General features: G+C 46.6%; 1 protein-coding gene across 2 annotated transcripts in view; it reads left to right on the top strand.

The window, feature by feature from the left end:
• Nucleotides 1–730: 730 nt before the first annotated feature.
• Nucleotides 731–20182, top strand: part of Pip4k2a (phosphatidylinositol-5-phosphate 4-kinase type 2 alpha) — a 166581-nt gene continuing 147129 nt past the window's right edge. For both annotated transcript variants that reach the window (XM_031369113.1, XM_031369112.1), the window contains exon 1: nucleotides 731–1132. In XM_031369113.1, the coding sequence (XP_031224973.1) occupies nucleotides 989–1132 (144 nt within the window). In that variant the 5' untranslated portion in view covers nucleotides 731–988. The remainder of the gene's footprint in view (nucleotides 1133–20182) is intronic.

The raw sequence follows: 20182 nt of genomic DNA, 5'->3' as shown, positions 1-20182 counted from the left end.
TTGGAACAAGAAATGCCAGCATAAGGTAATTTTCAGTGTAGGGTGGTGGTGGTGAAAGGTTAAACATTTTCAAATTAGAAGGTGTGTGTCCAGAATAAGAGAAGGAAGGAATGGCCTGCAAAAAGGTTGATGGGTTACAAGCAAACGGTCCAGTTTGGGACATGGCTGTCCTGACTAAAGCAGGGGTTTCAGTGAGGAATCCCAGAGCAGGCTGGGAATAACATTCTAGTATCCGACAGCGTGGGGAGGCCCAACCAGAATCCAAAAGGCATAAGGTTAGGAAGTTCAAGGCAGGGACTCTCTGGCAGACAGTTGACAAAGAGGAGCCAAGATCCTTTTCCTAGATGCTGGGAAAGCCCGGGTCCAGATGAAGCGCTCCGGGTCCCATTAACTCTCCAGGCCCTTGGCACGGGAAGCGGAGGTTCCGGGACATTCCTGGCTGCCCCTTGCATCTGGGGGCTCCCTTGGCTCCGTATCCTTTCCTTGCTCCTCCCCGGGTGCGAGAAAGGCATGCTCGCGCGAGTCTCCGCACTCCGCAGCAGCCTCCGCAGAGGGTCGGTTGCAGCCGCCAAGGGGGGGAGCATGCCTAGCACCGGTAGCGGAGCGCACAGAACAGCTTAACGGTCCGGCATCCGCATCCGCACCCGCCCCGCCCGTCGGCGCCGCCGCCCCGCCCGCCCCTGCGTCATGACGCCGGCGCCCAACGCGGAAGCCGCTGGCCGCCTGGACCAGCCGCGGGCTGTGCGCCGAGCCGCGACGGGCGGGAGCCGGGCGGGGGCGCGAGGCGAGCGCAGCTGCAGCCTAGGCGGCCGAGCGCGCGGAGCGGGCGGAGCGAGCGCCCAGGACCGAGCGCGGGCGGAGCGGGGCTGGAGCAGGCGCGCAGCGGCGGCCGCCCCGGGGGATGCGGCTGCCTCCCCGGGCTGGCGTGTAGGGAGGGCGGGTCCCTGGCCTCGGCTGCGCGGCGGTGGAGGGGACGGAGACTGCGGCCATGGCGACCCCCGGCAACCTGGGGTCCTCCGTCCTGGCGAGCAAGACCAAGACGAAGAAGAAGCACTTCGTGGCTCAGAAAGTGAAGCTGTTCCGGGCCAGCGACCCGCTGCTCAGCGTGCTCATGTGGGGGGTCAACCACTCGGTAAGGCTTCTCTGCGGCGCGCTCCTCTTGCTCCTCGGGCTCAGCCTCCCGGTTCTGCTCCTCCTGCTGCAGCGGTGGCAGGGCGGGGACCTCTAGCCGGCTGGCTCGGCTGGTCCCGGGCCCTCTGGCCACTCGCCTCTCGGGGTACCCCCAACCCCACGACATGCGTCCGCCTCCTGGGTTTCTCCGGCGGCGCTTGCGCTCCCTTTGCAACCCAAGGAGAGTGCGGGATGAGAAGCATTCGCTGTGCTGTGCTTCTGAGCCCCTTCGCGGCTGTCCTGCCCCGCATCCGTCCTCCCGCCGGTCGGTGCTCGCTGCCCGGGAAGTGGGAAGTTTGTGCGGGGACTGACTCAGTCTCCGCTCTCAGTTTCGCTGGGGGACTGCTCAGGCCCAGTCTGAGCGATCGCTCCACTTGTCTGGGACCGGTGGGCCTTCTTTCCTTTCCTGAGCTGGTGGGCAGGTGTACCTGCCCCAGTCAGGAAGCGTCCGGAGCTTCTCTGAGAAAGGACTGGAGTGAACCAGAAGATTTTGGGCGGCAGCTTGAGAGCTTAGCTTTCTTTTTTTTCCTTTAAAGGCAGTATTGTCAGACTCTAGGAGAATTTTTTTTGGGGGGACGTGCAAAGGAAAAAAAGGCAACGTAAATATGGCCCTGGTGCTGAGCGTCTTCTCTTCATCCCTTCCCGCATCGCCCAGCTGCTGTGCCCTATCCAGACCTCCTGGCGGAGAGTCTTCTTCCCTTCCCCTTGCTCACCCCCTCCTTGGGGAGCCCCGTAGAAGTCACCGACTGCGGAAGGGCGGCCTTGGTGGTGACAGCCGGAGAGGGTCCTGGCGGGCGCGAGTTCGAGGTGGTCTAGAGTTAATTACATCCATTTGGGAGGTTGTTTAAAAGGCTGGCGGGGAGCGCGTTGGGGAGGTTAGCCTAGCGCACAGCCAGGGATGCAAGGAGGCGCGCGGCTGCAGACTCTGCGGACTGCGGTGTGGGGGGCTGAAATAGCCTCCTTGCTGATCTGACAGCGAGAAAACTCCTGCAGCTTTAATCTACTTAGATGGGATCAGGAAATATGATAGGCGCTGTTGGCTGAGCCATGAAAGTTTCAATGAGCTTGTGAATTTTGACCGTGACCTTACCCACTGCAGTCAGCCAGCTTCGGAGGGAGAGCGTGAGCCTGCTGCTCTGTTTTTTATTTCGGTGGATGCCCTGGTGTCCTTTTCAGCGTAATAGAAGTGACAGAAAGCCAGCGTAGTTTCTGCACTCTCAAATTAACAGAGTTGTTTAAAATGGCTCAGTATCTTTTATTTATAGTTTTTCCCCCAAGCGGAGCTGGAGAAAGGTGAAGCAATATGAAGATGATTGTGCTTATCTGGAACGATTTAAAGAGTTGAGAAATCTATTACTTTACTGCTGGATCTACTGAGGTTCATTTTACTGACATCTTTAGCTGTTAGGAATGTCAACTGTTAAAACAGCAGATGGCAATGCACAGCCCCTCCCCCCCAGTTTTATTTCAGAAAGTGAAGTTACAGTTTTCCATTGTCACAAGCCTCTAATTTAGTTATGTTTGATTTTGTTACTTTTTGTTACAAACGTTACTATTAGCAACTTCCTAATTACTGCAACTGGGCACGGTAAATACAAGTTGGGCGTGGACCCATGTTTACGGGGCCCCTTTAAATGTCCTTTTGGAGTTCTGGTGTTTTGGGGGCCGTGGGGTGGGAAGAGGGACTGAGCGTGTCTGGAAGAAGTTGCCATCAGGCTCGCGCTCTACACTGTAACCTTTGGGTTGCTTACCTTGTGTTTATTTTTGAGTTGCTGCATTTGTTTTTCAGTTACTCTACTTTAGAAAAAAGCGAATGAATGATGATGCTACCACCGAGTGTTACTTTCTGTTGCTCTCAAGAGCAGTAACTAATTCTAAGTGTGTCCACTGCCAGAATAATGTATCATGGAAGCATGTTATTAATTCCACACATAACAGTAGTGCAGAACTTCTCACAGTGGCGAGGGTTGCTAAAATGTCTCTCCGTATTATCCATGTGCATTTATTTTGAGAAATATGAGTTGACATAAGACAGTTATGTTTCTTCATTTTTCTAACAATGTATTTTTTTAAAATAATAACCTCCCACCTCCATGCTTGGAAGTCCTGTATTTCTGGCTGGTTTTATTTTAGGAAATGATTACTGGTATCAGGAAGGTGTTTTACCATGCTTTTTTTGTGCACCAAAGTTTATAGAATAATACTAAAATAAGTAAATCCACATTATCAATAATGAACGTGTATATAAATGGGGACATTTGAGAAAGTATGGTAGAGAGGCAGATAACTCAAATCAGAGCCTTTCCCCTGTAATTCTAATGTAACTAGGGTTAGCAGGGAGAATCTTACCATGGGTATAGCAATTTTTTGCTTTTAAAATTCCATCAGTCTTTTTATTGGATATTTAAAGCAACCATAAATTTGGAGCACTGAAGGGAAACCATACATTTTTAATCATATGAGTCTCTTATGGTGGAGTCAGTGCTTGAATTCTTTAACTTGGCATATTAACCAATTTTGGGGATCAGTGTTTGTAACTGGGAAATGGGATTGTTGAAATAGATGAGTTGCAATTTTCTTTTAATTTGATGACTTAACTATTTCTACAGCTTATTAGTCTAATAGCATCAAATTTAGGAGTCCTAGAGTAGGAAGTGAACTTTGAGGGTTTTTCAAATCCTGTACCGGAAGAGGAGGAAATTCGTAGTGAGTTTTAGGGCACTGAACTGAGTTTGCAAGGCTGGTTGTAGCTAAGCTTCACTGCCATTGATTAAATCAAAGTCTATTTGATTGAAATGTAGACACTTACAGTTAAGGTGAAAACTTTCCAGTCCATTGTAGTGGTGATGAAAAACCTTGATTTGGACAGTGCTCAGTGTAGAGAATGAGCTTGCCATTGTGTGCTTAATTTGATATGTTACTGCTTTCTAACTTAAAATCTCCATCGGTGAGTGGATCCGTGCCAATTTTTATTTTAAGCATTTTAAACAGAGAATATAATTGAATACATAAAGGAAAAGATGACTTAAGGAGGCAGTTTTATCTTGTTACATTCGAAATTAAACTAAAAATGATCAGGCAGTTAGCTTCTTAAAGTCGTATTTTAATAGTGCAGGGAGTTTGTCCAATGTATGAGCCAAGACTTGTTTTAAATAGATATTCTAAAAGATTTTTATAAACTGTGAAATGTGGCTCTTTGGAGATTAGTATTTCAAACTATTTAGGTATATAAAGGAAGGCAGTTTTATCTATATAAAGAAAATTATGTAAAATAAATATTGTTTTTAGAAATAGCCACTTTATTACTATTAAAGCATTGTGACTTCAAGCCATAGAAACACAAATAAGTTACAGGAAAATTCTTAAGCATTATAGGAATTTTGGAGATAGTCACAGTATAAGGAAGGGTGGGAACCAGAACCTGGTAAGAAGCAGGGACTTTGGGACAGTCTGACTTTCCTATCCTACCTTTCTTTGCTCATAGCTGGCTGAGAAACTGTGGCAGTGGGAACTGTTGACCTCCTAATTTCAGCCTGTCATTTCTGCTCTCCAAAAGGATGGCCTGTTTCCTAATTCAGGCCTGGAAATACCACTGAAGATCTTGACTTGTCTGGATTCAATCAGTTGTAGTTTCCTCTTGGACTAAGTAGTTAGAAACTATGCAGGAAAAGAGCCCCTAGAGAGAGCCCCCAAGAGCTGGGTGGGCGGTGAGGCAGATATCTGCCCTAGGAATAGATAGAGTAGCTGTTGATCTTCATGCCTGTGGGCCAGCCTTTTGACAACATGCCTTGTCATGTGTGGATTAGAGAATGTGTAGTTTTCCATGTGGGACATCTGAAACATGCATTTTATTCTCAACAAGGTAGGGACTGAAGATAGGTAATATTGTATTCCATAAATGTAATTTCTTCTGGGTTCCTTGGGTTGATATTTGGATATAAACAAAAGGAGGAAGAGGAGGCTAGGTTTATAAGTGGTATGGATTACTGTGGAATGATAATGACTGAAAAATGACGATGAGGCAATTAAAATATAAAGAAGCTAGATGGTAGACAGAGCTAAAGGAGGAACCCAACCGGCCATGCATTCCAGAGCTAGCCCTACACCATTTTCCTTTACTTATCAAAGGAAAGACACAGTCACACATGGCAGTTTACTATTAAGGCAGTAGCTTAGTGTTCCCTTCAAAGATTGTGATTATTATCTTTTTTCCACTAATCAAACACCTTAGCATGTCTTTAGTGTTTAGAATGCCACCCCAAGGCAGGATGATCTAATATGCCTTTAGAAAGACTGCCAACAAGTACTGCAATAAACCGACAGAATCTGTGTTACGTTGATAGAGCATGCGGTCATCCTGAGCAGTTAATTTTGCCAGCATGCACTTGAAATACATAAATCGACACTGACAGGAGTTGGTGTAATTTGACAGGATGGTTTGTGGTCAGGCTGATTAGGATCAATTCCTGCTTCATTGTTGCAGCTGGTTTACCCACTTGAGTCTCAGTTATCTGTCCTTAACAGGATTGCTTCAAGAAACTATTTTGAGTGTTAAATGAAACAATGTATCCAAAGCCTAGTGACACGTAATAAGGATTCAGTAAATGATTCCTTAAACTGACCAGCTTTAAATGCAATTATGTAGGCTGCAATTTGTGGATGATAGCCTTATCTGTTCCTGGTCTAGTTCCCAAATAATCGACACTAAGATCTATTAAATTTATTAGCAAGCTTTAAGCACTCTGGGCAGATATGCATTTATTCTAACCCTATAAGCTAACTGCATCCTAGCCATCGGCTCCATGTTACTTGTAGTGTGAGTCTTGCCCTAGCTTGCTCTGTTCCATGTGTGTATCCTCATGAATCCGTTGGTGACCTCTTATCATGACTCCCGGGCCTTCTGCCTCATGGCCACCTGTCCCTTCTCTTACTTTCCTTTCCTTTCTCTCCCTGGGATCCTGAGCTGAGATCAGAAGTCCAGCCTTCTTATCTCTTCTGCTCAGCTCTTTTTTTTCAAGACAGGGTTTGTCTGTGTAGCCTTGACTGTCCTGGAACTCACTCTGTAGACCAGGCTGGCCTTGAACTCAGAAATCTGCCTGCCACTGCCTCCCAAGTGCTGGGATTAAAGGCATGCGCCACCACTGCCCGTCCTTTTTTTTTTTTTTTTTAAGATTTATTTATTATTATATCTAAGCACACTGTAGCTGTCTTTAGACACACCAGAAGAGGGCGTCAGATCTCATCATGGATGGTTGTAAGCCACCATGTGGTTGCTGAGAATTGAACTCAGGACCTTTGGAAGAACAGTCAGTGCTCTTACCTGCTGAGCCATCTCACCAGCCCTGAGTCAGCTCTTTATTGAGCAATCAGAAACAGTTTTTACATGACATTGAGACCAGAGGTGCTTGACCGTGCCTGGTCCAGACTGTAGACAGATGTCTGGGCATAGAAATCAGCATCTGAGTACACAGTACACAAGATCAACACAGTTATGTTGGTAACATATTAGTAAGCACTAGATCAGCAGTTTTCCAAATTCATTATGCCAAGAAATCCCAAGAATCACTTGAGGACTTTTCAGACATTGATTCAGCGGCCTTGTGGGGATGAGGCCTACTATGATTTTAGGTGATGAGGGTTTGAGTCTCTGGGCTGGTCTTAAGAAAGCAAAGCAGAGGAAGGAATGACTTATACATATGAATGTTTAGAATTTGTCTCCCAGCTGTGTGTAATGAATTGCCTTAGCTCTCAACCTTCCTGATGGTGCCATCCACTATTAATGCAATTACTTATGTTGTGGTGACCCCAATCATAAAATTATGTCATTGCTACTTCATAACTAATTTTGTTACTGTTTTGAATTGTAATGTAAATGTCTGATATGGGACTCCCATAAAGGGGCCATGATCCACTAGTTGAGAACCACTGCCTTAATATGGTAACCCTGCAATAGAGATAGCAAAGCTAAGAAAGGGGTTTGTGCATTGGAAAGGGATTTTACAGTTTATGAAATACTCACTTGCTGGTGATGATTGTGGATAGTCTGGTTATCACCTTGTGGGATTAGAACTCCAGAACCATAGGAGGGTGGGAATAAAGAGTTGAGATTCCTCCACACACAGTTGGTAATTGTCCTTGTGAGTCTTTGAATGAGACTAGCCCCCATAGGCTCATATGTTTGAATGTGTGGTTCATAGTTCATGGAACTGTTTGAGAAGGATTAAGAGACACGTCGTTTTGGAAGATGTGTCGCTGGGAATGGGCTTTGAAATCTCAAAAGTCCACATCAGGCCCAGCATCTCATTTTTCTCTGCTTCCTGCTTGAAGATGTTTCAATCTAGGATGTAGATTGAAACATTCTATCCTGCAGGGAAGCCCCTTGAGCAGAAAGGTAAACAACTCAAAATAGCTTCAGGAAGTCCCTGAAACTGACTAGATTCTCTAGGCCTACCTACTCAAGTGAATAATAAAAGTAAAGAGTTCTTTGAAAAGTTAATCTGAGCTGCAATGCAGATTCTGAGATTAGACCAGCAGTCTAGAAGGAGCAGAGAAATAATCTGAGGTACCTGGAAGATGTTTAGACCAATTGAAGTATCAGGAAAGGACACTCTCTAGCTGCAGGTGTGCAGTGTTTCAGGTTCCTGGCTTTGTGAGCTGCCACACATGCTTGTGTGGGCCTTGCTGATGCAGCTGTCTCTGAGTCATTTCTGTTCCTCTGAGTAAACCCTCACCCATATTCCTGTAAATAATCCCAATAAAACCCATAAGTTCATCAAATCCATCCTTGGTAGTATCTATGCTTTGGTCTGTCATATCCCTCACCCATATTCCTGTAAATAATCCCAATAAAACCCATAAGTTCATCAAATCCATCCTTGGTAGTATCTACGCTTTGGTCTTTCATGGGTTCTCCATCTGAGATGACTAAATGGATGTTTTGTTTCAGATGTAAGATCTCAGTTACTGGTCCAGCACCATGCTTTCCTGCTGCCATGTTCCCAGCCATGGTGTTCATGAATATACCCTTGAAACTGTAAGAAAGCCCCTACTTAAGCACCTGTTTTTATAAGATGAGCTGGTCATGATGATACCTTCATAGCAGTAGAAAAGCAACTAACATAGGCATTGAGGAATGGGTTATTTACTATTCTCGTTGCTGTGAGAAAATACCTGCAAAAATCAATTTAAGGTTTTGGCTCACAGTGTGAAGTGACAGTCCAGCATGGCAAGAAGACATGGTGGCAGGAGCATGAGGGAGACAGTCACATCAAGTCTGCAATCAAGACATAGGGAGAAATGAATGTTGGCCGATTGAGTCTTAGACCCCAGCCCATGGGATGGTGCTGTCTGCCTTTAGGGTAGACCTTCTCTTCTCAGGAAACAGACACACCCTTGTAGATACAACCCAAAGTCTGTTTCCATGGTGATTCAAAATCTTGTCTTGTTGACGATGAAGATTAAACACCAAATGGAGCAGTAGATCTGGGGAGGGGAAAGTTGAACTGTGGGCCTTTGAGAGTGGGACAGAGGAAGAGGAAGAGGAAATAGGAAATAAGAAACAAGATGAGAAGAAGGTACTCCAGAGTGTGCAGGCTTGTACACCCTGAGGGTCATTGCTTCAGGGAAGGAGGGAGGGAGAGTGACAGTAAGATTAACTATCAAAAGCATCAGTGAGTGAAATAGGTTTTTTTTTTTTTTTCCTGAAAGATTGGGAATGGAAGGTGAGAAATACCATCCAACTTAGAAATATTTTCTTTTTATCTCTTCCTTACTGTTTACCCTTGATTCAGCTGTATTTCCCTCATTTCTAGACTGTTGCTAGAACTTTTTAGGTAAGTTCTCTGTGTGTACTTTTAATTAACATTTTTTTAATTTATTACCCCAGCGAGCCCTATTGTAATGAGAGAAAGGCACTATTCCCTTCTCAAAATAATGCTCTTAATGAATCCTGTTGAGTTCACAGTTTCCCTGCATTCTGTCCGTGGACTGTGCAGAGATTCAAGGAGCCTAGTGAAGAACACTTCCAAGGGTAAGGTGAGTGCAGGTCAGGGAGATGATGCAGGCAGCAGTGGCTGAATGATGAATGGAGAACTTGAGCAGGTTGACCTCATGAACTGCCAGTGGAGGAGAAGCCACCATGGGTTAGGGGGTCATGAAAATGTGGCCCTGAGGGCTGGCCAGTTGGAGTTAAGAGCAGCCCAGATGAAACACAGTAAATAATAACGTGGTTATCAATAGAAAAGTAAATTCTAATGGCACAGAGGGTGGGTATCTGTCCAGCTCTGTGCTGTTTGTAAATAATGAAAGTGTGTGTCTTTTATCTGGGAACTAGATAATCAAGCCCCTAATTGGGATTAAAAATTCTTACAAGTTATGAATCATTCTTTTAGAATTTTCCATTTGTCCTAGCTTTGCTTTATCTATTTTGTTACTATATTCATTTTATTTTTGAGTCTTTAATGCCTCCACTAGTGACTAGGTGATTAGAGGTGTCAAAATCTAATTCATATTCATTAAGTATAAATTATATGAGCTATTGACTTGATAGCTTACCTTTCTGTTTTTTTCTTTAACATAAGAGACACCTCAAGGTGCTTCAGCTACAAATTGAACATGTGATGGACCCTACCTTTAAATTACTCAAAACCTCAGGGAAAGTAGACATAGCATAGACACACGCACACATACCCGGAGTACGGTGGAGGCTGTTGGACAGTGTGGATGGCGCATAAGCTTTGCTAAGAAGACCACATGGAGCAAAGTCAGGAAGGAGGTACAGACTCAGGCATGATGAGGAGCGTGTAACCAAAGGGATCAGCCGGTGTAAAGAGGCTCACACTTGAAGGGAAGGCTGTGTGGCTGAAGCAGAGAGAGGAAAGGGGGAATGGGAGGAAGACGACTGGATCCTGGTTGCTTTGTGTTGGGGGATTGCTGAACACTTTCTGAGAGGTGACGCTGAGGGGGGATCATGAAGATTAAGTAGACTATCCTGGTTACAGAAGATGGTCTTCTGACTGTAGCCTGGGGCCTTGCCTCCTACACTGGGCTCATGGAACAGCAATACTACTAGCTTTTACTCAAGAAACTGTTGGGTTGTGGGCTTACTGGAACACAATGGGCACTTTAACTCGCAGGCACTTTGTTGATAGTTTGGAAAAGCACCAGCTAGGGCACTCTGCTTTCAAGTCCTCAGGGCTCCGCAGTGTGCCCCACAGCTGATGGGAAGGCCAGGTGGCCTGTGGAAATAAGGCCCACCATATCCTGTCCTCACCTACAGCAGGGCTGTTACTTTCTTCTCTCTCTCTCTCTCTCTCTCTCTCTCTTTCTTCCTTCCTTTCTTTCTAGAACTGGCTAAAAAATATAAAGGCAAAGAAAGGGTTCTCTGCCAAGAAAATGGAAGACCAAGGGATGAGTTATGGGCATTGTTAGGAGATGGCTAGAAAACCGGTTTGGGCTCCAATTTGAAGAGATAAGAAGTCGGTGTTAGAAGCTCGCAGTACTGACTGGGTCACTTGGTAATTTATGTGAGTCTTCCCACAGGCACTCACTCTCCGTGGTGCATTTTGCATTGTTTGAAATAGTTTCCCCCTTTCTTCTCCATAGACTTACATTGTGTCTCTTAGTTCTCCCACAGTGGATATCTTATTAGAAAACACTGGACGTATAGAAATTGTCAGTGTTGGGTTTTCCACTGTGCCCCCTCCCCCCGTGTAGTCAGCAAATATGCTGGGAGCTGCCCCCTTTGGTAGGTACCAGACACACACTGCTGTCTTGATTTCAGTGTCTCGGTAGCCATGTGTGGTTAGCAGCTACTGGTTGGACAATGTAGCTGAGGTATACTCCCTTCAGCTATTGGGTGATGTTTACTGTTCTAGAAATTTCCATCCCAGGTAACAGCAAAAGCACTTTGCTGTCACCTCTTGTCTTCTGTGGCTTCAGTGTCCTCCCCATTCACCACTTGATCTGAATGCACCATCCCATCTTCATAAGCCACTTCTTCCCTAGTGTGTCATTGCCTGGAGACAGGTCTGGGCACACCCAGAGTGATTTTCCTGGGTGAGTTAGTCTCTGGCCGTGCCTGTTCAGGTTAATTGCCCCAAGACGACCTGTCCAGTGTGTGTGGTTTGGATCCTGGACAGTAGAAAAGGGAGTTGAGTGGAAGCACGTGTGCTCTCTGTTATGACCACTCTGCTCAGTTACTGACCTATTTCCCTCATGTGACTGCCTGACGGGCATCCCAGGCCCTCCAGTCCTGTATTCCAACCATGTCTAAGCCCGTGTCTTTGCCTCTGTAAACAGATCCTCGAGCTAAGTGCTCAGGCCTTAAGCTCCAGCCCTTTCTACTCTCTGCTCACCCTCTTCAAAGGCTGGAGTCTGCACGCTGCTCTTGTTATATGCCCTGCTTGAATCCAGATCCTCTGTAGCAGTGGCCAGATGAAGTTCTGACATGCACACAGCAGCCTGTCACTTCCAAGGTTAAACCTTCCACAGACTTCCCACTACATAGAGAACAAGACTTAGACTCCTTTTTCCTATGGCTCTTCTGTTCCTTAATTTTTTCATTGTTGTGACTGAATAAAAGATCAGACAAGGAGTGATTTAAGGGAAGGATTTATTTTGGTTCAGGGTTTGCCAGGGAAGACACAGAGAAAACACCTTAGGGTGGCTCAAGGCTGTGGTGGTAGCGCGGCTACACATCTTGGATGAGAGGAAGGAAATGTGTGTGTGGGGGTTGTCAGTGAGGTGAGGCAGGCACACAGAGAGACACAGACACACCAAGATCAGGAGTGGGGCTTGGCTCCATAGCTCTCAGCCTTCCCCCCAACCCCCAGACACACTTGATACAGTTGACTTGCCCCCCAAAGGCTCCACAGCTTCCCCAAGAGCAGGCACCACCAGCTGGTGATGAGATTTTTCAAACACAGGAAGGAGCCTGTGGGGACATTGTGCATCCAAGTCATATCATCTCTTGCTGCTTGCTGGCCTGGTTCCACTCCCCTCTCTGCCCTCACCTGTTCCCTCCCAGTGCTGCTCCTGCTCTGTAGTCACATGGGAATAGCCACAGTGGTGTTTTCTGGTCCTTAAGCAACCATAGAACTTCGGTGGGTATTTCTTCTTGGTCCAATTACAATGTTCTTCCCTGGATTCTTGAATGGGTCCTGTGTGGATGGCCCCTCTAACCTAATGTAAGTATTATACCAATCTCCTATGTTCTTTCCTTTTATCTGTGACAGACACTGTCTAAAACAATTGCTTACATGTGTATTATTATTCTCTCTCAAATACATTTGGTGATTTGCGGAAAGTGAGAGTCCTGTCATATATACGCCCTAAAAATGCTTTTATAAAGAGTTGGCACTCAAAAAAATACCATTGAATGAGTAGCCCATTCGTCTCTCACTGGTGTCCTAGGCCCTTCCAGGCCTCATCGTCCTGTGAAGGTTGTTTAGATGATAACTGAGCACAGTACTAGAACATTCTGCTGAGCTGGATGCACACTGTCTTGAGGTGGGGGAACTTGCTGCAAGGCGGTAATAAGAGGTGTGGGGAACCACAGGGCCAGACCCAAGGGAGAGCTGTGTTCACAGAGCAGGCAGGAGCTTTGCTTACGTCCCCCCCGCCCCCACCCCAAGCAAAGAGACTTCTGAGAAGCAAGTTCCTCAGACACTGGCGGAAGCAAAAGGCCCACCAAGTGAAGTGTGTGAAGACTGAAGTTGTTTCTAAATAAGTGACGTTACTGTGCGGCAGAGTCACAGCACAGAGTCTTCATGCCTTGTTCCATGGGATTTGAATCTCTGGAGGCCTTCAGACATATCTCTAAAACGTCCCGTTCTCAAAAGACGTGCCTTAAGTTATATTCCCTAAGTGTGTCAGATGGTGATAGTCCCATTGTCTCCGTCTTCCTGGGTGTTTTCCACAGTGTGTTGTTTCTGCTGGTTCTTCCCTGGCTCTTTACTGCCACACCTACCTGATTCTTCTTGGCTGAGATCTGCCCATTTCTCTTGGACAGTTACTGAGGGAGGATTTCTTGAATCCTAGGGTGGAAGTGTGACTCACAGAAGGGTGTTATTTTTGTCACGTGCCTCTGGGTACTCTACTTTGAACACACCCACATTGTTTTGGACCTCCTGGTAGTGTGAGTTTGGGCTGCAGTCCCTTGCAGGAAGAGTTGGCTTCATTCAGCAGACATGGAGAAGTTCAATTTGTTTTTCTTTTTGCTTGCTTGCTTGCTTCCTTCCTTTCTTTCTTTCCTTTTTTTTAAATTAGTGGTTTGCCTGCATGTATATGTGTGTGAGGGTGTCAGATCCTGGAGTTATAGACAGTTATGAGTTGCCATGTGAGTGATGGGTTTTGAACATGGATCCTCTGGAGGAGAATGCTCTTAAACTACGGAGCCATCTCTCCAGCCCCAAGAGTCTTTAACATAACCACATGGAGAAGGGCTTTTGTGATGAACTCCACTTCTTGGCTGGGTGCTAGGCTCTGCCCTGAGTTTCTATGAACACTAAATGTCAGGGACAGTCGCTTTGACTGGCTTTGGCAGGCCATTTCCCCTGCTACCCTGGTTCTTTGACGCTTTAAGAAGGTGTTTGGAAAGCCCAGTTGTTTCTGATAGCAGAACTGGAATCCCTGCTCTGCCCCATCCCCTCCTGTTCTTTCCCTCTGGCCCCAGGCTAGGGTAACAAGCTTGGGCAACCATCCTTGTGTCTTAGTTCACTTTCTGTTTCTGTGACTTAACAGTATAACCAAAGGCAACTTTGAGAGGAAAGGGTTTATTGCTGCTTACAGTTCCCAGTCATCCCTGAGGGAAGTCAGAGCAGGAACCTACAGGCAGGAACCTACAGGCAGGAACTGCAGCTTACAGTTCCCAGTCCGTCCCTGAGGGAAGTCAGAGCAGGAACCTACAGGCAGGAACTGAAGCAGAGGCCATGGAGAAGTGTTCTTTCCTGGCTTGTTCCTCACAACTCATCCAGTTTGCTTTCTTACCCCAGGACCACTTGTCCAGGGATAGTATCAGCCAACAGTGGGCTGGCCCCTTCCACCTCCATGATTAAGCAAGAGAACACTAGCTGATGGAGGCATTGTCTCATTTGAGGTCCATCCTCTCAGATGGTGCTAGCATCTGCTGAAGTGACAGAAGCTTTTGTCCTGCATAGCTTAGCTTGTCTTCTTCTTCCTTTTTTTTTTTAACTTTTTTTTTATTAGATATTTTCTTTATTTACATGTAAATTTTTCCTTTCCCAGTTTCCCCTCCAAAAAACAAAGAAACAAACAAAAACAACAAAAACAAACCCCTGTTGCCTCCCCTCTCCCCATGCCTGCCACCCCACCCTCTCCCACTTATTGGCCCTGGCATTCCTCTACATTGGGGCACAGACCCTTCACAGGGCTGAGGTCCTCTCCTCCTATTTCTTAATGGCTTCTGGGAATTCAGGTCTTAATGCATGCATGCAGGCATTTTACTGACTGGGCTCCAGCCCCTCCCCCATTGGTTACTGATCCTTCATCTGTTAAGTCTATCAAGGCCCCTTCTAACTTCATTGTTGTGGGAGGAAAATAATCTTGCCATCTTCAAATGTGCATATATTTCAGTGCATCATAATTCTTCATTTCCCCCCCATTTTCAACCCAAACCAACTGCCTTGTGGGTGGGTTGTTAAAAGGGGAATGTCAAGAGAGTGCGGTTGGTTAAGTCCATCCCTAGTACTGGGCAGGAAGCCTAGGCTCTTAAAAGTAACCCAAGGATTCCTACTGATTATATTGGAGACAGGGGAAATTTTTATTACCTTTTCAAGAATATTGAAAAGGCTTTGTGTTGGCTTTGTTGTGCCTTTGAAAACTTCAGCGTAAGGGGGGTTCCCGTTGTGGCTCACCACTTCGGTAGGCTCTGTCCATATTTGTCAGACATCATGGCAGTGCAAGGGCATAGCAGAGAACAGTTGTTCACCTCCAGCGAACAGGGAGGAGAGCCGCAGGAAGTGGCCTGGAGCAGTGCACCTCAGAGACCCACCGTCTTCTGTTAGCCCCGCCTCCTAAAGCCTGGGGAACCTGCTATAGCTACCAGCTGGAGACCCAAGTGAGAGGGATTTCTGATTGACATGTAACAGATATTCTTTTTTGCCCCCTTTTATTGACAGTAGACTTTTTTTTCTCACATGATATATCCTATTAAGGTTTCCCATCTGCTTCTCCAGTTCCCTCTCACCTCCCCTCATACCCCTATCCAGCTCCTTCTTGTCTCTCATTGGATGGAAAACAAATAGGTTTCTAAGGGATTGTAATAAAATATAATAAAATAAAACAGAAACTAACACAAGATCTAGACAAAATCGAAGGAAAAGAGCCCAAGAGAAGGCACAAGGAAGAGCTAGATGCAGAGACCCACTCATCTACACGCCCAGAAGTCCCGTAAACCACTAAACTGAAAGCCATAGATTACACACAAAGGACCTGTATCGAAAGGGAGGGGGAGAATATAAACAACATAGAGTAAAAATAAAAAATAAGATAGAAAAGAAAGGCCTGGCATGACATGAGAAAGGAACCCTCAAAGATGCTGTTGAGGTTTTTTCCTCTTGTCTGTCTACTGCTAGGCATGCGGCCTGTGCTTAAGAGTTGTTTGTACAGTGAGACTCCCTGTGAGAAAAAAATGCATTTGCCACTGGCTACCAGTTGGAGACAGCTTCTGGGTGAAGCATAAGGACTGTGATTACTCCTGTCAGCTCTAGGACCTGATCTCTCGAAGACCCGTGCAGGCCCTGTGTGTGCTGCCTCAGTGTGTGTGTGTCCATCTGTGCATTGGCCCTGTGTGTGCTGCCTCAGTGTGTGTGTCCATCTGTGCATTGGCCCTGTGTGTACTGCCTCAGTGTGTGTGTGTATCCATCTGTGCATTGGCCCTGTGTGTGTGCTGCCTCAGTGTGTGTGTCCATCTGTGCATTGACCCTGTGTGTGCTGCCTCAGTGTGTGTGTGTGTGTCCATCTGTGCATTGGCCCTGTGTGTGCTGCCTCAGTGTGTGTGTGTGTGTCCATCTGTGCATTGGCCCTGTGTGTCCTGCCTCAGTGTGTGTGTGTGTCCATCTGTGCATTGGCCCTGTGTGTGCTGCCTCAGTGTGTGTGTGTGTCCGTCTGTGCATTGGCCCTGTGTGTCCTGCCTCAGTCTGTGTGTCCATCTGTGCATTGGTCCCATTGTATTTAGAAGGCCTTGCTTCCGCAGTGTCTTCTGTCCCCTCCAGCTCTTTACTCTCTCCACCTCCTCTTCAGGGTTCCTTAGTGGGGATGTCCCGTTTTAGGCTGAGTGTTCCAGGGTCTCTCACTCTCTGCATGGTGTCTGGCTGTGGTCTCTGTATGTGTTCTGCTCTGCTGCAGGAGGAAGCCTCTCTGATGATGGCTGAGCAAGGCCCTGGTACAGGAGTGTAGCAGAATGTCTTTAGGAGTCAGTTTATTGCTACATTCTTTTACTAGAAGTGTTTGGTTTCCCGTCAGTCCTTGGGCTACATTATCTAGTCTCAGGGTCTTGGACCCAAGCAGTGTCAGGTGTGGGTTCCATCTCATGGCGTGAGATATCCACAGCTTTGTGCCGCCATTGCTCTAGTGTTTCTTGGAGCCAAGGACACCATTGTAGATCAGAGGGTTATGGCTGAGCTGGCGCTTATGTTTGGTAGTGTGCAAAGCATCTTCCTGTACCAACGATGTGAACACTACGTAGTAAAGGCTCTGTGTAGCCACCAGCTCTACCTTCTCCATGTTCAGTGAGTCGGAACAAATATTCTTAACCAAAACTTTAAGATAAATTCTTTTTATTTATTCCACACAAATTTATTACCTGTTTATTAAATGTTAGATGCTTGCTGCTCAAGGCCTTAAGAAGAGTGGCAAAGTCTTTGCTTTGTAAGGAGGGAGTCTACATTCTGACTGGGAAGATAGGTACGGGATTGTAGGATGAGAAATAGGTGGGATCGCAGAAGTGCTTCCCTCTGTGAATTTGGTGGTATGCAACTGTGACAATTACTAATCAGAGTATCAAAAGGCAAGTGGGAGGAGGTGCAATCGATGAGCCTGAGCAGCCCCTCCCCCCAGCCCCTCAGATCAGGACCCAAAGCAGCATCACTTTCTCTGGGAGTCCAGCAGTCTTTAATCTGTGGTGTGTGCGTGTTTGTATGCATGAGTGCATGTGTGTGTGTGTGTGTGTGTGTGTACATATGGGCTGTGTGCATTTGCAGAGACCACAGGTTGGGAGTCATCCTCTGTTGCTGTCTACCTTACTGATTCAGGGCCTCTCTTTGAACATGAAACAACATTCCAGCTAGACTGCTTGGGGCAGCAGGAGCATGTAGCCATGCGTGGTTTTATGTGGGCATGGGGGATTTGGGCTCAGGCTCTCCTACTTTGACAGCTAGCACACCTAGTCACAGAGGCGCCTCCCCAGTCAGAGCATCAGATTTTCTGAACCTTTTCTCTAAGTGTATCACTTTTCCTGCTATGTTTATAGACTAGAACCCACATACTATCTTAGTTTACCTGTCCCCAGATCTGGGGACATTTAGATTATAATCAGCCATTCTGAATCCTAGTTTCAGATTTATTAAGAATGAGACAAAGCCTTGGTGTGCATCCAAAAACAACCCACCGTGGCTCTCGGAGCTGGGTAGCCATGCACCACCTGAGTGGGTGTGGCCCTTCCTTGAGTCTTTTTGGGCAGGGCATTCCTAGCCACTCAGACACTGGGCTGCAACAGATGCTCCAGGGCAGCCGAGGGTTCATTCACTGTCTGGAGGAGAGTTTGTGGTATTTGAGTGGGATCTTGAATTTCCTTGGGAATTGGGCTGGAGCTTATGTGGTGTGGAAGCTAAGGAAGGTGGGATGTAAGCACGGTAGTTGGCAAATACAAAAGCAAGACACATGAAGGGCCTGGGGACTGCTGAACCTTTCTTCTGGTGCAAGTCTGCCTTTTCTTCTTTGTGTTTGTGTGTGTGTGTGTGTGTGTGTAAGGTATGTGCACTGCATGAATGCTTGGTGCCCTCAAAAGTCAGAGAGAGTGTCAGGCTCCCTGGTATTGGGGTTACAGGCCGTTGTGAGACATTATGTGGGTGCATTCAGCCGCTGAGCCACCTCCCAGCTCCCTTCTACTTTTATAGTTTTAGTCATTTCCATTTTTAAGACAGTATTGCTGTTTAAATGGTTTCTGTTCACACTTGTCTCCGTAGGCTTGGGCCTTTATGACTTGAATCCTGTCTGGATGCTGCTGAACACTTTTCCTTTCCGAGTTCGGTGTCATTTGTCATTAGACAGAGTATCATTTGTAATAAGCATGCTTGGGTTGGTTGTTTGCTTTGAAGGTTCAGTAGTAGTGAACCCTGAGGGTAAGCTCTCTACGGTGCCACATGGAGGCCCCAGCTGTGGGAATGTGTAGGAGCTAACTTAGCATTGCCTCATGCACATCATGTACCTTAGTGGGATAGGCACTCTAACTCACAGCTCACAGGGAGCTGGCTTTGCTAAGAGGGCCAGTGAGCTGGCAGTGTCCCTCTTGCCTGGCTTTCTTGTCAAGTAGCAAGTGTTCCTCATCTCAGGTTCCCAGATGTAGTAGTTCTTACTACTCTGACAAAATACCCGACCAAACCAATTTAATGTTTTGGTAATTATTTCATTTCAAATGGGGGTTTTTACCCCACCTTTAATCATTCAGCTCCTAGATAAAAGACATACAATTTTTATATTTAGAGCTGGGCAGATATCTACCCTCTAAGTTATTTGAATCTACTTCCCCATCAATAACCCTGAGTTATAACTTGCCATGTTCTTTTTGAGCAGCTCTTACCTCCAGTTGACCAGCCCTCATGGCCATGTTTTCATGATTCCACTTCCCCAAGGCATCGTCTCCATTTTCTACCTCCTCTTTCTCCTCTTCTTTCTCCTCTTCTGACTCTTTTGAGGAACTCAAAACCTGCCTACCTCTCTTTTGCCCCTCTATAGGCTGTAGGCATCTTTATTCATCAATCAGTGATAAAGTGGGGACAAGGTCACTTAGCATCACTTGGGTCTACATGCAGATTTACTCATTCCTGGGGGCAACCAAGCTTTGGGAGCAGTATTTAGCATTAAATACATAACAAAAGACCAAACCTCAACAACTTAAGGAAGGCTTTACTTTTGGCTTATTGTGTTTTGGGGTACTTCCCATGGGGCAGGGAACCCGAGGCTGCACTATCCAGAGGCAGCTGGTCACATTCCATCTGTGGTTGGGAGGTAGGGAGTGAACGCCGGTGTACAGCTCACTTCTTTTTATTCACTCCAGTGCCCCACCCACGTTTACGGTAGGCTTTCCCACTTCAGTTAGTCCAGTCTAGAAATGTTCTCCTAGATGTGCTCAGTCCCTTTAGTGATTCTAGACCCATCACATCAAGTCTCTGTATCCTTGAAGAAGCTTTCAAGAGGCACACTTGCTGCAGAGAGTCTCGGCAGATTTGACTGTGCTTTAGAAATGCAGGGTTATGCAGTCTCCTTTGACCCATGCTTGCTATCCATCCAAACTGACGAATAGAAGATAGGTGAGCAGGGGATGGAGCCAGTGATGCAGGAATCCATCGTTCCAGTTTCCTTTGAGTCCGTCCATCACTGTTCAGTGTGCCTCTGAGTAGTAGGAGCTGGATGCAAAGTGTCTCAGCAGTGAGGACACAAGGGGTTTGGCGGACTAGATCGTGAGGACTAGAGGGGTTTGGCAGACTAGATCGTGAGGCCAAGGGGGGTTTGGTGGACTAGATCGTGAGGCCAAGGGGGGTTTGGCAGACTAGATTGTGCAGACAAGAGGGGTTTGGCGGACTAGATCGTGAGGACTAGAGGGGTTTGGCGTACTAGATCGTGAGGACTAGAGGGGTTTGGTGGACTAGATCGTGAGGACACAAGGGGTTTGGTGGACTAGATCGTGAGGACTAGAGGTGTTTGGTGGACTAGATCGTGAGGACTAGAGGTGTTTGGTGGACTAGATCGTGAGGACTAGAGGGGTTTGGCGGAC

The sequence above is a fragment of the Mastomys coucha genome, unplaced genomic scaffold, assembly GCF_008632895.1.
Source record: "Mastomys coucha isolate ucsf_1 unplaced genomic scaffold, UCSF_Mcou_1 pScaffold15, whole genome shotgun sequence".
Classification (NCBI taxonomy): domain Eukaryota; kingdom Metazoa; phylum Chordata; class Mammalia; order Rodentia; family Muridae; genus Mastomys; species Mastomys coucha.
This window is presented reverse-complemented; position numbering and strand designations above follow the sequence as displayed.